This window comes from Hippocampus bargibanti, linkage group LG11 (genome assembly GCF_051943395.1).
Source record: "Hippocampus bargibanti isolate YZ-2025 linkage group LG11, ASM5194339v1, whole genome shotgun sequence".
NCBI lineage: Eukaryota > Metazoa > Chordata > Actinopteri > Syngnathiformes > Syngnathidae > Hippocampus > Hippocampus bargibanti.
In genome coordinates this window covers 15,057,700-15,074,143 of record NC_142744.1, presented here as the reverse complement: position 1 = coordinate 15,074,143, position 16,444 = coordinate 15,057,700, and the positions used below count along the sequence as shown (strand labels likewise).

Sequence of the window (16,444 nt, the reverse complement as noted above, 5' to 3'; positions counted from 1 at the left end):
CTCTGGCGATGCAACACTGGATAATACTCATCCTCCTCATCATCCTCTTCTGAATCCATCTCTGGCATCTTGTTCGGTCGACTTTTCCTTTGACTGTGGCTGTAGTGAAGTCTCTAATGGCAAATGATCACATGGCAGCAAGAGATTGCGGTGGAGTATCCTAGATCTGCCCTTCCCCCTCTCAGGTTTCAGCTCATAAACTGGAATGTCTTTGCTGACTTGACACACGAGCTTCTACCCACTGCGAGTAGACAACACTCGAACGGAAATATCCCAGCGGTGCCTCCAAAATGTTGCGCTCTCCACTATGGTAAGGGAGATACAGTGTTGTGGGATGCAGAAAAAAAAACACAAGACAAGCGGTGGGATACGTCTTGACTCAACAGTGGTTTACTTCGAATGCCCAGATGTAATGCAAACGTATGCACACAACAACTTCCTGTCCAACCATGTAAACACTAACTGACACGAAACACTAACTGAAGCAGGCGTTCCTTGTTTAAATAAACATTTTCGCTATATATCATTTGTAAACCAATGTAACTATGCGAATGTAACCAAAATACTAAACACAGTAAAGTCTCGTTATATCGATATCGTTTATATTGATAATACTGCTTATTACGACACTATTTTCATTTCCCGTGCACATTTCTAGTCTTTTTAAGTATAATTAGTTCAGTTTAGTACGATTCGTGGTTTTTACGATAATCTGGTTACTACGGTGCTCTTTTTCATCTCCCGCCGGCCATTTTGCTATGTTTATATCGATACACGCCATCGGTCGCGCCATTGGTCGACCTGGTCACGTGACTTGGTCACCTGAGTTTGTTACGTGACCAGCTCCCGTGTAGCAGAGCCATTTTCATTTTCAGACGCTAGCTCGTGTGTAGCAGACGAGATTGAAGTGTTTGTGTTAAAAGGTAAAAATGAGAAGCAGAAGATTGATGACTTTTTAAAATTGCATACATAATACAGTAAGATGTAAGCGTTGCAGTTTCCCTGTTGTGTTATGTACATGCCCACTGTACTGTATATGAATTCAATCGTTTTTTGCAACAATGTTTCTTGTTTTGTCTGCTGAAGCGTGATGATTTTGAAAATTACTGTACATTCCATACTGTGTATTAAAGAACAACTGATGTCACTTTTTATTCAAATGCAAAACACCAATAAAAATGACTTCACGCCAAGACGTCTGGCATTGCTTGTGAATCCAAACAATGGCTTCAGATTCGGATAATATGCTTTCTTGTTACACATCCAGTTATGAAGATGATTCAAATACATTGTAGCTCTGAAGAGGAAAGCATACATGTTTGCAATCGATTCAAGAATTATATGCCATTTTGAGGCAACATTGGGGGAACATCTCTCACCCCAAAAAAAGAGGCACAAAATGGCGAGCTCATGGCCAGCTCCGTTTCTTATATGGCGCTTGGATGCCCTCTTTTGGCGGCTTTTGTTAATGCAGTTCGGCGCAGGACGGATATATCGACAGTACGGTTATATCGACATTTTTTCTAACTCCCGAGAATATCGATATAACGAGACTTTACTGTAACATACATTTCGACCTGTCACATAAAATACAGTGATCCCTTTGCGGTTCTCTTATCACGGTTTCAGGGAAAAAATGTTTACAAAAATGCCAAATGACTCAATGTCCGTGTCAAAACCATGTACAAATGGTTTTGTACATGGCTGTTGCTTGATTGATTCCCAGTGCTGAAATCACCCAATGAGAGCACAATATCCTATGATTTACAGCCACATGGATTGGCTGTGCATCTTCTCAGCCCTGCCCAGCTCCCCACTTCCGTTTTGTCATATGGGTTAATATCATATAACTATACGGACTTTCGTCTAACGCTGGTAGTCCTTGTCGACGTTTATCGCGAAAAACGAGAGATTACTTAATTCCCATATTACCCCGTGCAATGTGCTCACCAGTGGCGGTCCGTGCATTTCACACCTAGGCCTTCAGTGAAGTCCTGCTTCGTCCGACTTGAACAAATATCCCTCGTAATACCATAATTTATGACACAACGACTGGAGATATCATTTACAAAAGCACATGCACGCAGTACTGGGCGTGGCATCACCTTAATCGTCTACAACACAGGCTATTTTCCGGAGCAATTACACATCAATAAATCTGCATCACCAATTAGAACTTGTCACTATACGTGATACTGCAAACATTTAAAAATAAAAGGAAATTTAAAATCATTTGTCCATAAAGTTTTATGAAGTGCACCAAGAATATGCAATCTTTAACAAGATTTTACGCTAAATTACAAAATGTAAGTTTAATATAAGAAAAACAACAAGACGTTCACAAAACGAACTATTTGTTGAAAATAAAAATAAACAAATCTTTTTCATTTGTTCTTGAGAATAGGCTTATTGGATTAAAAACTTTGACCTAAAACTACAACACTGAAAGGAGCATAACCAAATGGATATAACATCAAGAAAACAGTATGTAGAATAATTTTAATGAAATTGACTTTTATTATAATTATGATAATGATGTCTGATTATATTAGGCCAGCAGAGAAGGCCTTGCTGGCCCTGACGGCCCACCACTGGTGCTCATGTGACGGGTGTCACAACAGTGACTGTCTTCATCTCCACGATGCTGCCGTATTAACGAAGACGAGACGCGTGGATGTGTCTTTTTATTTCTTTTATTTCTGCAACACAGTATGGCAGAAGGGATGGGTGAAGTCGCATGGGTTTCGTCTTGTGATTAACCTGAATCTCCTCGAGATTGTTCTCAAATGCAAAACATTGTAGATAACAAAACAGAATTAACAACGTGTGATCGTATAGTGGTTATTTACAGAAAAAGAGAATACAACACAAGTTCACTGTTATTTACAAGATGTCCCTGGACGCATCATGGGCGGAGACTCGGCAGAACACACGGTGCGCTTGTAATGGCTGGCGCACAGTTCAACCCGCCACGGACACTCACGGGCAAATGAAACACGACACAAGAAACTAAATATTCTTCAATAAAAACGAAATGAAACAATTATTACCTGCAACACAGTATGGCAGAAGGGATGGGTGAAGTCGCATGGGTTTCGTCTTGTGATTAACTGCGCAATAGAAAAGCACATGTGCTCCAAAGTTCTACTCGACAAAACGTGAAGTAAATAATGACACAAAAAGTAATCTGGACTCGAAATGAATAAGGGAACTAATTAGATAACACTAGACAGTACAAAAGGGGAAACAAAATAAGATATTGTCATGAAAATGCGCGTTAATCAAGACCAACAGAAAATTGCGACTCACCCTGAATCTCCTCGAGATTGTTCTGGAAACTATGGGCGGGACATAGTGCCACACTGTGCGCCGTTGCGTCACTTCCTTCATAATTTAATAATCTAAGCGCACAACTCCGTTACACTCACATACCCCAGGATGGGAGTTGATTCCCCAGAACGTGACAAAGCAAGTCAGGAAACATTAAAATGCTCGTCTTCTTCCTCCGATGCAGTCGGGCTGAGATGTGCAACAAGCAGTCTATCCATCGATTTTCTAATTAGTTTATCTTCACAGGGGTAGCGGGCGTACTGGAATAAAAACCTGGAGCTTGGCATCTGCGAGCCGGACGTCGTAACCAATCTTAAAAAACGAAATGACGACTGATTATTTCAAAAGAGGGAATTTTATTGCTAACATTTTAACTGCCATTATTTTAGGAAATCGACGGTCCCTTTCAGCGTCAAAACCACTCCGTCGTAGACCAACGACCACCCTTGTACGTATCGGATGAGGGAGTCAGAGTAAGGGAGCGAGCGAAAGAGAGGGAGCACGAGATCCCCCCGCCCCCATGCCATTGGTCTCGAAAAGTGAACATTTCATCTTGTATCCCCCCCAGAAAGTCCACCTGTGGAACGCGCAAGTGGAGCTCGTTTGCTCCCGCGTCTCATTATGAGCGCCGAGTGCAGCGGCTACCTCAGTTCGGACGACGTCCTTGTTGCCGCTTTCTCCTGCCCCAAAGCGGTTAACGTCGCCGCCCGTTTCTGTTGTGGATTTAATGACTTGAAGTACTGTTGTGACGACGCTAACAGCTTTTACCCACACGACTATGCTTACATGTGGTGGCTGAGGTAAGTCTTGGAAAGTTGTATTCTGTTTTTATCCGCAATGCAAGTTTTTAGACTGACGTCTGAATTCGTCGTTTTTTATGCCATTAAATTTATGATACAGACAACGAATCATTCTCGGTGTTACTCTCTTTAAAAGTCGTGTAATATAAGTAAAAAGTGACATTATTAAATGACAAATTAATTGTTAAAACATGATTCAAATTTGTCATGCCCCTCACCCCGGCCCACGCCCACGCTAGCTGTTGTATTAGCTGGCATATTTCAAGTACCGAATTTTCCGGTTCACAAGGCGCACCCAAAAGCCTTAATTTTCTTGAAAAGATGACCCTGCGCCTTATACTGGATATGGAAAAGGTTTGAAAATACACCATTCATTGGGGGTGCACCTTATACACTGGAAAATACGGTAATTGTATTGTCGCACTGTGGACCAATGTACTGTGTTTTCCTTGCTATCACACATCCTTTCCTCTCCTCTCAGTATTTGGGCTCTTGTTGGCCTGTCTTTTGCAGCGGTGGTCCTTCTCGCCTTCCTCATTACAGTATGTGTGCTTTGTTACCTCTTTATCACCACCAAACCAAGCCGGCGTGACAATAACATTCCTTTAAGAGCACGAGGTCAGTTCGTGTCCAGCATCCTCATTCATGTTTAAAGAAACATGTTTTTTTCCTCTCCTTAAGCCTTTGTGGTTTACAGCAGGTGATCCCCAGGAGGGATCCAGCCTCACCGGAGTGGTGTGCGCCTCCGGTCCGCAAGGATTCCGAAAGCACTTCATGAGCAGGAAGTTGCACGCTGATAACCAGCCCCAAGATCCCGAGCGTTTGTTCCAGAGGTGTTTCCCAGCGACTGCGACGGGCGTAAGAGTGGAGAGTCCCTCATAATGCAAGTTTTGTAGAATGGTCTGACACAAGGACGAAAGGAACAATAAGGAGGACTTTATTCAGTTGTTAGTTTTGCAGACAGCTCAAGAGGTACAGTCTTGTGGGAGCCATGTCAAGGGCTGCCAGACCAGTGATGCTCAACCGGTTTGGATTTATAAATTTTATCTGGACCTTTCTCCAGTTGCGCAAGCAACTCCCGAGTCTGTTATTCTTAGCCAAGTCAAGGCATCTCAAGTCAAACAAGTCAAAGAAAATTAAAGTTGACGCAATATCAAGTCTTTACAAATAAAGAAGACCAAAAAGGTGACACATTTTTGCATTAAAAAAATCACTCATGCAAGTTAGCTTTCCCAGAGTATTTTTTTGCACTGATTCGAAATGTGCCAAATTTTGTAGATCACAACAGGTTTTAATAATAATAATAATAATAATAATAATAATAATAATAATAATAATAATAATAATAGTTATTATTATTACTATTAATAATAACAACATTTATTGTTATTAATTATATCATTATTATTGTTATTCTTACTCTTTTCTTTTTCTTATTCTTTTTCTTCATCCTTATCATCACCATTATTATTATTATTATTATTATTATTATTATTATTATTATTATTATTATTATTATTATTATTATTATTATTATTATTATTATTCTAACAACATGCTGCAGTCTAGCCAAATGAGACATAAAGCCAACTCTGATTAGAATTAGACTTACTATACTGTATTATGTACTATAGTATTAGCCAATTCATGTAACCCACAGGTATGAAGGCCCGAAATGTCAGAGAGTAAATCAAGTATGTCAACTTCTCCATGATGCTCGCTAAAGTCTGAACCAAAATTTTAATTTGTCACACGTAATCCGTCATTAGATAGAGATATTGCAAGCACGTTCTCATTACGCACTTTTGACAATTACGTGAACAATGGCTGAACTCACCATGATTCTTGACTTCTTATTTTCCTTTCGGCTTTTCCCTTCAGGGGTTGCCACAGCAAATCAATGTCCTCCATCTATCCCGGTTTTGCGCATCCTCTTCTCTCACACCAGCTACATTCATGTCCTCTTTGACCACATCCATAAACCTCTTCGGTCTTCCTCTCGGTCTCCTGCCTGGCAGTTCAAGGCTCAGCATCCGTCTCCCGATATAGTCACTCTATCTCCTCTGGACATGTCCAAACCATCTCAGTCTGGCCTCTCCGACTTTCTCTCCAAAGCCTCTAATATGAGTTGTCCCTCTAATGTACTCATTCTTGATCCTATCCAACCTGGTCACTCCCAAAGAAAACCTCAACATCTTCAGCTCTGCTACCTCCAGCTCTGCTTCCTGTCTTTTCTTCAGTGGCACTGTCACCATGATTCTTGATTTAGGATTTCAAAACTAGTTATCCATTAATTTGTTGTGCACTGAATAAATAATATGTGGCGGTGATCTCAAAGTTGTACTATTTTACAAAATTTGTGGTCATATTGGCCCACTCAGGGAAACTAACTACAATGTGTCCCTCTACAAAGATGAGTTTGAGACAACTGAATTGAAACCTGTATGTTAGTTAGCATAAAATCTTGTTTCCTGAGATTTTTTTGTGTCAATTCACAAGGCATCAAATCAGTGACTTGCAACAACTCAAGGCTCTCCTATTTTTCAGCATTTCTTTACTTTCCTGAAATGATTAGCTCACTGTGACACTCAAGGTTATTGTAATTAATTAGTGGAAACCCTGTCCTTATTTCTCTTTTCACCAATATGGCCCCATCTTGGACTCACGGGAAGTAACCGTGCCAGTATGTTTCTTATGCCCAGTTTACGCCGTGATTGTGTTTTGGTTGTAGCCATCCGTGTTTCCATGGGAAATGCACAAATGACTTTCCTGGCGCATGTGTTGTACATGCTGTGCCTGCATCATGGGCAATTTACAGATGTCCGGGACAATCAAATGTGATCGTTTCCTGTTACCTTTGTAAAGGCTTTCTTTTTTATTCAATGCCGTTTGTGTATTGGATTCTATTAGATTGCCGTGGGGATATTAAAAGACAGCAATGTTGATGGCAAACAGATGAATAGACAGACAAGGACACGCATGCACCCCCCCCCCCATCTTATATATTTGCTCATCGAGCATCATTCTGAATGGATTCTGGATTGAATTTCTCCAAACCAAAGACACTTTGCTACCTTCATTCGCTGATTCATGTGCATTCCACAAGGATTTTATGATTGATTGTGATATTTGCATTTGTACAGCGGGGGTAATGTATTTGAAATAAACCAATTAAGATGTCAACACCAATGGGAAATTTTAAACCGAAAGTGACACACCGTCATGCCATCAAACATAGTTTGACACATGATGTGGACATTCCTTGAATTGCACCTCGTTAAAAAAATATGAATTCCATGTCGTACGTGCATTCTGTCCACTTTTAAATTATCCTGCGGGCCTGATCAAACCTCCTTGCGGGCTGACTCCGGCCCGCCGGCTGTATATTTGACACCTATTCTTTGGATCATGCCCAGTCCTCCCATCACTCTGCATCGGTTCATTAGATGCAGAACCGTTTTGCACCTTTATATTTACATTCACAAAGCTGTTGCGTGTTCACAGCTTTTTTCCCCGTATTCATTCACATTTCCCAAATATTCCATTTCACCATTTTGAAGATCCCCCAACAAAAACAAGATTTGTCAACAGTCAAGCTGTTGCCAGTACAAAAACAAATAAAATGTTACCTGGAAGCTTCTCTATTATGTGGTGGCATTTCTATGGGTAATTTGTAATATGCTCTCTGTCGAAGAAAATGGAATCATGGATTTTTACAATTCCGCAAGTTCTTTCTTGGTGCATCAACCACTCCATAACCAAACTGGGACAAATTTTTATTGCCTTTTGAACAACAGTGCATATTAGATTTTCCCCTCACTTTTTTGAGTGACATATATTTTAAAAAACAGTACATAGATACAGACACACAATCATATTTATCGAAAGGGTGTTGGGTGCTTATGAGACTGTCAAGTGATTTTTTTAAAAAAAGGGCATTAAAGCAGCCACTGTACTCATCTACAGTCTCACCCTATTGTGAACTGTAGATCATCATCACTGTCCTCGATTGCATACTCCTCCCCGTCCTCTTCTCCTTCTCTCTCAGCCCGTTCTTTCTCTCCGGTTTGAATGTAGTTATCTTCAATGAAGCCATCGTCATCATCCTCCAATGTGCCCAGGGTCCCCCTCACCGCTCCTACTCGACCCGACACACAGTTTGGGAATGACACCTCTTCTTGGCCGTATTGGCTGACGCCATCAGCTTCCTGGAGCAAAGAGTGCCTATAGCTGGCTAGGAAACGATGAAAGAACCGCAATTTCACTGCCATGACGATGACAAGCGAGGTACCAATGGCCGTGCCCAGTCCAGCGGCCAGATACCAATGCGTCAAATTTGGTGTGTTGTCTTCATTGGTGAGACCTGAGAAGTTAATGGGAGAGAAAGAAAGCGCATCAGGTAAAACAATAAACGTGTGGAGAACTGCATGACTGTTGTAAACAGGATTCATGTAAATGTGCTGCTGGAGCTCAAAGTTCTGGAACATGTCTCGTAAAAATCTTGTAAAAACACTCACCTCGAGTGTCAGAGGCATTACTGTTGGCGGGATGAGCGTCCTCCATCAGAAGGTGTCTTTGAGAGAGACCCTCAGCTTTGTATACGGTCCCGCAATGTGCTATTCTGATCAGTGTTTCAAAAAAGGAGAGGACCGCAATGATGTTACAAAGCCACTGGAACATTTCTCCAGCCTGCGAAGAAACCTAATCAGACCAAAAAATAGATTTTTTTTAAATTTTATTTTGACAGGATAATAAACGTGCCTTTCCTCTTTCATAATTGCTCTCACATCTTTCATGAAATGTTGTACAGCAAGGATGTCAAACTATTTTTTTGCCACGAGCCACATTGTATAGTTACGGTTTCCTCCCGGAGGCATTATGAATTTGAGGATGCCATTACAATGTTTCATCTCCTCCACATATTGCACACAGAGAGCACAACAAATGAATGAATAACTAGTTTTCAAACTTAAACTAAAAAATAATGACTGTTATTGTGGTTTACATGGGACAATTTGAAATTTGGATTCAGACTTTAGCAAGCATCATGGTATTTCAGAACTTTGATTTGATTTCGCGGGCCGAATAAAATGATGTGGTGGGCCAGATTTGGCCCCTGGGCCTTGATTTTGATACCTGTGCTGTAGAGTGAGAAACTCTGACAGCCAAGAATAAGAAATTGATTTATCACGACCGATGGCTTTATACCGGCTCAAATGGGGGACGTAACCTCAACAGAAATCTTTTCATCCTCAGTTCAACCCCTCCAGAATTTTATTTACTAATCTAAAATGTATTTAGAAACAATATCTATGCATCGGTGGAATTCCCCTTTCGTCCCATGAGAGAGAAAAAATGCTGGTACTGTGTCTGATTTTAGATTGTTTTTAATAGAAGGACATTGCTTCATTGTCAAGTCCAATGTCAATATCACATAATAACTTTTTAACTCATTACGTCTGTGTAAGCTCTCAGTCGTACAGGAGTGGTCCATCGATGAGAAGGTTTCTTCAGCCGTCATCTGTACAAAAGTGAAGGTTTCGGACGTTTCGCCTCCTATCCAAGAGGCTTCGTCAGCGAACTAAAGTCTGACTGGTCGTATCGGCCCCATTTATATATCCCTAATGTCCAGACCTGGTGGCGCCGGACACAGCTATGATAGGTCCCTACTCTCAGGTTGGGGGGGGGGGGGCGGGACCCCCCCCTGTGGCCCCACTGATTGTTCCTACATTCCTGACTAACGATTGGCCTATTACACCCACTCCCCCCGGTATCACCTCATCAGCATTTTTAACTCATTCACTGCCATTCCTGAATTTATTCGGCAATTGAAAATAGGATGTAGAGCGCCATTCCCAAATTTGTCTGGACGCCCACCCTCATTTCAAGCCCATATGACTCCAGACCCATATAATTTAGAAAGTAACTCTTTTTTTCTGATGAAAGAATTGGGTCTAAGGTTTCTTACACCGCATTGGATGTTTATGTAGTCCTAAAACTCAATATTCTGTGGGTCCTGCAATTTGAGTGACAAAAACCCTGCTACTGGAGTGAAGACATTTTTGCACATCTGGCAGTGAATGAGTTAATAGGATAAGTTGTCATGTGATTATGATCTACAGCAGGGGTCTCAAACTCAATTGACCCGAGTCTGGGTGATGCTGGGCCGCATCAGGATTTCCACAAAAAAAAATCACAGATAAAATATTCCAATGTTCTCAAAATCTTTATTTTTAACACACAAAAAAACGAATTAAATGAATAAATGGAAAAAATGAATACAAATAAATTAACCAGTTATAAATAAATAAAATAATTATAATGATCAGAAGGCAGATACAGACGACTGAAAAAAACCCACAGGAAAACTAATTATTTTAATAAAGTTTCACATGTCTGTATTCACAGTTCTTTAACCTTTAACTTGCTTCACATAAAGAAAATATTAAACATGAACTGTCCTAAACATGGCTTTTCTTGCCTACTTGTTCAGCGCCACACACAAGTTTCATTCATATCAATCATGCGGGCCACACTAACATTAATCTTTCATATCAAGGCGGGCCACAAAATATTCTTCCGGGGCCGCGAGTTTGAGACCTCTGATCTACAGGATGGATTCGTCTACTTGAATGATGAAACGATGAACCTTTCTGCCCACCCATCTGAGATGTTTACCACCCCTATTTGAAGGGATCTCATTATACTACCTTAAAGGACAACTTTTTTGTTTTTTAACTGACACCAGAAAAACGTTTAATAGCATCTAAAATACCCAAAACATGCAGTATGATATTTTTAGTCAAATGCAAAACACCAATAAAAATGACTTAAAGTGTCCGAAATCTGCAAAAAAATTGAGCTGCAAATTGGGCATTGTCAGAACGTACCGCCCCCAGTTCGTGACGTCACGCCAAGACGTCTTGCATTGCTAGTGAATCAAAACAATGGCTTCAGATTCGGATAATATGCTTTCTTGTTACACATCCAGTTATGAATATGATTCAAATAGTTCTGAAGAGGAAAGCATACATGTTTGCAATCGATTAAAGAATTTATTTGTGCCATTTTGAGGCAACATTGGGGAAAATCCCTCACCCAAAAAAAGAGGTACAAAATGGCGACCTCGTGTGGCCACCTCCGTTTCCACAGGCTGATAAATTCCGTATATGGCGCTTGGACGCCCTCTTCTGGCCTTCTGGCAACAAGACTTCCTGAATATTCAGCGTGATTCTTAAAACGTGAAATATAGCTATATGCGTTGGAATATTTGTAAAATAAGCTCAGTAGAAGTCATTTGAAGACATTTTACACATTATGGACACAACTTGTCCGGAGACGTCGGTTGTCCTTTAACCCTACACTCAAATATGCCCTTCACGGTTTTGCCTTTTCGAGTCACTGCCAGCAGAACCTTATGAGCAGCTTTTTACACCTTATGTCTTTTCATCACTTGGCTTTTTTTTCTCTTCTTTTTGAGGAGTATCATACTTAATTGTAACTTGGATTTATACGCCACAAAAAGAACTCAGCCAGTGACTTAAATGGGATAATTTCTTTAAACCCTTTCCTGCATCAAAAATAATAACCTGTAACCTGGAAACATGATTGGCTGTCCACTGCAGCAACAGCTGTCCCTGAAAGTTTTAAATATAAACGTTTTCGTAAACAGCAACACACAGGAATTGTGGAGAAAGAGGCTGGTGCTTATTTCCTTGGAGGTTCCTCTTAATGTGAAAAACCACGTCTTCATGACATTTGTTTTAAACTGTGAAACTTCAACACACTAAAACCAAGAACTTAGCTTGTGAAAATTAGATTGGTAAAACGTGAAATATAACAAAGATAAAAGGGACCTGCAGGTAAATTTTAGACATCTGGCTGACCCAAATCAACCGCAAACACACACATAAAATGACATTCAAATAGAACCAAATAACGGTGACTTACCAAGTGGAGATATAGTTTTTTTGCGTGTGTATATTGAAAGTTCCTTGTTTTAGTTTTTAAGAGTCTTGTTTTTCTTCTTCCCCCGTTTCGCCTTCTGGAAGAACAACTCTTAGAACAACTCTTAGTGGGCAAAGGTTGCAGGACATGCCATAATGTCAACCATTCTAAGCCGTGCCCATAAAGCAGAAGTGTTAATGAATAACATTTATTTTTATTTTATTTTTTGAGGGGGAGGGGGGAGGGCTTTTGCTATTTGTTAACATGTCGTTGCTTTTTCACAGTTTTAAACTGAACTAGAATCAATCGGATCTGTTTTCGTAGATGGGCGCATGTGCGCTGAGCTTAAAAATAAACACTTGTTCATTTTAATGCCAAGGCTGGTCGAGGTTTAGGAATTTGGCATGTTGATGAGCATTTTGAGTTTTCAATGACACATCTCTGGCCATCTTGACCATTTGGTGACAGAAAATTGGTCTAAGTTGTGGTGCAGGGAGTGTTACCCGATTTTGGCAAAAAAAATTCTGCACTCATGTGGAGTATGTAAAAACGTTCATACAGTTTGCCACAACCGTAATTCCCCGTTTTTTTGTGATTCATGGGGATCAGTAACCTCCGCGAAAAGTGATCGATGTACAGACATCCCTCCTACTTCGTGGTTCACTTATCACGGTTTCAGTGTAACGTAGATTTTTTTTCAGGGGAAAAAAACATTCAGATAAAAAAAATACTGAAAGACTCAGAGGTTTTGTACATGGCTGTAAATTGATTGTTTCCCAGTGCTGACGTTCCCCAATGACAGCACGTGGCTCATGGTTTACAACCATGTGGATTGGCTGTCCAGTTTCTCAGCCCCACCCAGGACCCCCTTCTGTTTTATCACATGGGTTTTTATTATATAACTTTCCTTCGTGGATTTTCATCTATTGCGGGTGGTCCTGATCCCCATTAAACGTGAAAAACGAGGGATGGCAGTAGTTTGAAAAGGTGTAAATTCAAATTGAATACCAAAACAGGAAGTACTTTCAGCTTAGTTTTAAATCAAGATATTAAAATGTCAGTAGTCTCCAATCCTTTATGCCGACAAAAAGCAATGGATGTTTCTTAATTTGAGAACATGTGTCTTTTAGCGTGGAAAATTATTTCAAAGTGAGAACAAGCTGAAGGAAAAAAAAAAACAGTGTTTCCATAGCAAGGTCCACTCGACACTACATAGTTGCCATGACAATCTCAGATCAGGCTCGTCTCCCTCCCGTCCTGGTTGATCTGTCCTCCTGAGACACGAAAGACACGAGCAGACTCACTTCCTAGCCTCCTTGCGCCAAGAGCTCTTCTGGTATGCTCCATTCTTCTATTCAGGTGAACCAGCACACCATATCCCACCACAGCCAGAGTCACGCCAAGTCCGACAGCCATCAGCAACAAACCGGACACCAACATGTCGCCGCTGTCATCATCCCCGCTGCTGACTTTGTCCAAACACAGTAAAACTGTCCCACACAGCATCACTGCCAGACCCACAACGAGGATGAGCGCCGGGTCAGCCCGTCCGCCGCTCTTCAGCTGGTCGATTTGTCGCCGACTGTGCACGCAGTTCATGTCCTGGATAGCAGAGCTGAGAAGCTGCTTGAGGAGAACTGCGAGCGAGATGAGGCACAACGTGGTTCCCACCACGAGACGCCACACGCTGGACTCGCCATTGCTGATGGTCGACAGGAACCCGACGCCGCCCAGGCCCAAACCTATAATGAGCGCAACCGAAGCACAGTAGCAGACGAGGGACTGACGCGGCTCTTGGAACCACCACAGCTCAATCTGGTCTTCCAGGGATCGCCGTTGGAGTAGGTCCAAGTAGCGACTTGGAGGCTGATGAAAAGTGTGACGAGGCCCGTAGAAGACTTGCATTTCAGGCATCGTGCCTTTGCCTGGCACACGTCCAGGGCTCGGAGTTCAGTTCGTGGAAGAAATCCAAAGCAGTTGAACATTTCCGCATCCCATCCTGTGAGTGTCCAGAAGCTCGTTTGGTCATGCGATCGTAAGCCTCAATCAACACCAAGGAATCATTGGGCTTTGATTTGGTTGGCAGATAAAACTCCAAATAGGTGTTTGATGAATTTTCAGTTCTTGCGGCAATGCAACCAAAGCAAGTCAAGAAACGGCTTGACCAACCCGAATAGATTGCAATATTGCACAAATGTTGCTGAAGGAATCAAAAGTAGAACAACAAATTTGATCCTGAACATCAACATCTGCCAGGAAGAATTATTTACCTCCATTTAGTGAGTCACGTTTCAAGATGAGGCTCACGTGTCACTGTCCGTCCATCTGCGTTCCATTCTACGCTATTTGGTCAGAGTCTTGATTGGAAATGATCCCCGAGACGAACCATTTCAGCTGCTGTCTGTCACAACATCTCCAGTAAATTCTTCCCGATTGGCCAGCAGGTGAAACTCAAAACAGCTGCTCGGTGAATTTTTAGTTCTTTCAGCAGTGAACACAAAACAATGAGAGAAACGGTTACAATGACTCTGTGGCAAGAGCCTCCGTCATCACCGAGACCGTCCTGCTCTTGGCGGGTGACCAACGCCCTGACCTCCAAGTCATGTTCTTTCTCCCAGTGCCTGGCAAACAATGTCCGGGTAAAAAGACAGGTCACAAATAAGGGCTTAGATCATAGTTTTGAAGATTTGATGCACAATGAGCCCACACAAGAGCAGGCTGATGAGCACACTGATTGTGTTGCCCAAGGTGGCTTGCGGTGTGTGTGTGTGTGTGTGTGTGTGTGTGTGTGTGTGTGTGTGCGTGTGTGTGTGTGTGTGTGTGTGTGTGTGTGTGTGTGTGCGCGCGTGTGTGTGTGTGTGTGTGTGTGTGTGTGTGTGTGTGTGTGTGTGTGTGTGTGTGTGCGTGTGTGTGTGTGTGTGTGTGTGTGTGCGTGCGTGTGTGTGTACTGGATGATGTCAGCAGGGCACAATAATGCCATTTTGTGATCTGTGAAGAATGGCATCACACTCACACAGCGGGACTGCGCGGTTGGGATCGAGTGAATGCCACTTGTCATCAGGACGGTGCTCACGTCAAAGTAACCATATTCATGGTAGGAAAACTTGAAGACAAATAATGGAAAATGCTTCTCATTTTCCACTACTTGTCTTCTGGTGTCTTCCTTTCATGCATATCAGATTCTATATTTCTGGCTAGACTCAGGAGTGTGTTTGTGTTTGTTATCGTGGGTGTTGTTGTTGCGCCGTGTGTTGTGTGTTTGTTGCATCTTCAGCTGTTGTTAAAGCGCTATATAAATCAATATGTATTGTATTGTATTGTATTGTATTGTATTGTATTGTATTGTATCGTATCGTCTCGTATTGTATTGTATTTACTTTATATTTCAGAGCGCCGATGCGTATGTGGAAATGTCCCAGCTTGGAATTGAAGCGGATTTACGTGGGACTGGAGATTTGAGACAATCTCTTTTCATCAATGGATGCTTTAGCTTTGTGTTTGCTTTCAACAACGTGCACATTACACCATGATGTCTCTGAGCCACTGGTGAAAAGGACAATTTGATCCTGTCCTCTTTCATATAGAACTGCTTCATACAACAAAGAGGGTGCAAAAAGTGCTTAAGATTGGATTGGATTGGATATGCCTTTATTAGTCTCACAGTGGAGAAATTTACATTTCACAGTGAAGATTGAATGACTATCTCTATCTTTTGTGTTGACACATTATTATTATTATTATTATTATTATGATTATTATTATTATTATTATTATTATTATTATTATTATTATTATTATTATTATTATTATTATTATTATTATTATTATTATTATCAAGATGGCGCAGCAAGAGTGGCAGCTCCTGTATTTGTTTTTCTATTTCTTCATATCCTTTCCTCTTACTTTCATTACTTTGCTGCTGTGAAAGGTAATTTCTCCACTGCAAGACAAATAAAGGCTAATCCATACAAATGTTTAATTAAAGAGGTTTTGAGTCTTTCCCTATTCATTTCAATTGAAAAATCCTATGATAGGACCCAGGTGTCAAAGTCAAGGCCAAGTGGTCATATCTGGTCATCATTATATCCGCAAAGCAAATCATGTATGTCAAGTTCCATGATCCTTGCTAAAATTCGAACCAAAATTTCTAATGTAAACCACAATAACAGTCATTATTCTTGATTTCAGATTTGAAAACTAGTTGTTCATCAATTTGTTGTGCAGTCTGTATTGTATATGAGGATTCTAATGGCGCAAATTCATAACGGCCCTCGAGACAAAATCATAACTACAATGTGGTCTGCAGGTAAAACAAATGAGTTTAACACCTTTGCTGTAAGACATGGGCGACAAAGTCTATTTTGTCA

At 41.1% G+C, this 16,444-nt stretch overlaps 3 protein-coding genes across 5 annotated transcripts; 1 reads left to right on the top strand and 2 right to left on the bottom strand.

Annotated features, from left to right (window-relative positions):
* The first annotated feature begins 3,926 nt into the window (after window positions 1-3,926).
* Window positions 3,927-5,468, top strand: shisal2a (shisa like 2A). Of its 2 annotated transcripts, none has more exons than XM_089009115.1 (3): window positions 3,927-4,130; window positions 4,612-4,748; window positions 4,831-5,468. In XM_089009115.1, the coding sequence occupies exons 1-3, from the start codon at window positions 3,952-3,954 to the stop codon at window positions 5,010-5,012; spliced, it is 498 nt and encodes a 165-aa protein (XP_088865241.1). In that variant the 5' UTR covers window positions 3,927-3,951; the 3' UTR covers window positions 5,013-5,468. The 2 variants fall into 2 exon arrangements, with proteins under 2 accessions (XP_088865241.1, XP_088865240.1); XM_089009114.1 differs by having other exon boundaries at window positions 4,828-5,468.
* A 2,421-nt stretch (window positions 5,469-7,889) lies between these two features.
* Window positions 7,890-12,214, bottom strand: LOC148891749 (leucine-rich repeat-containing protein 19-like). 2 transcript variants are annotated; one of them, XM_089008290.1, is made up of 3 exons: window positions 12,081-12,214; window positions 8,648-8,831; window positions 7,890-8,493 (listed from the first exon to the last, which is right to left on the bottom strand). In XM_089008290.1, the coding sequence occupies exons 2-3, from the start codon at window positions 8,808-8,810 to the stop codon at window positions 8,099-8,101; spliced, it is 558 nt and encodes a 185-aa protein (XP_088864416.1). In that variant the 5' UTR covers window positions 8,811-8,831; window positions 12,081-12,214; the 3' UTR covers window positions 7,890-8,098. The 2 variants fall into 2 exon arrangements, with proteins under 2 accessions (XP_088864416.1, XP_088864417.1); XM_089008291.1 differs by having other exon boundaries at window positions 8,648-8,819; window positions 12,081-12,198.
* Window positions 12,215-12,570: 356 nt separating this feature from the next.
* Window positions 12,571-14,675, bottom strand: tmem125b (transmembrane protein 125b). The gene has a single exon (XM_089008562.1). It carries the CDS (start codon window positions 13,989-13,991, stop codon window positions 13,308-13,310), a length of 684 nt encoding a protein of 227 aa, XP_088864688.1. The 5' UTR covers window positions 13,992-14,675; the 3' UTR covers window positions 12,571-13,307.
* Between the last annotated feature and the right edge of the window lie 1,769 nt (window positions 14,676-16,444).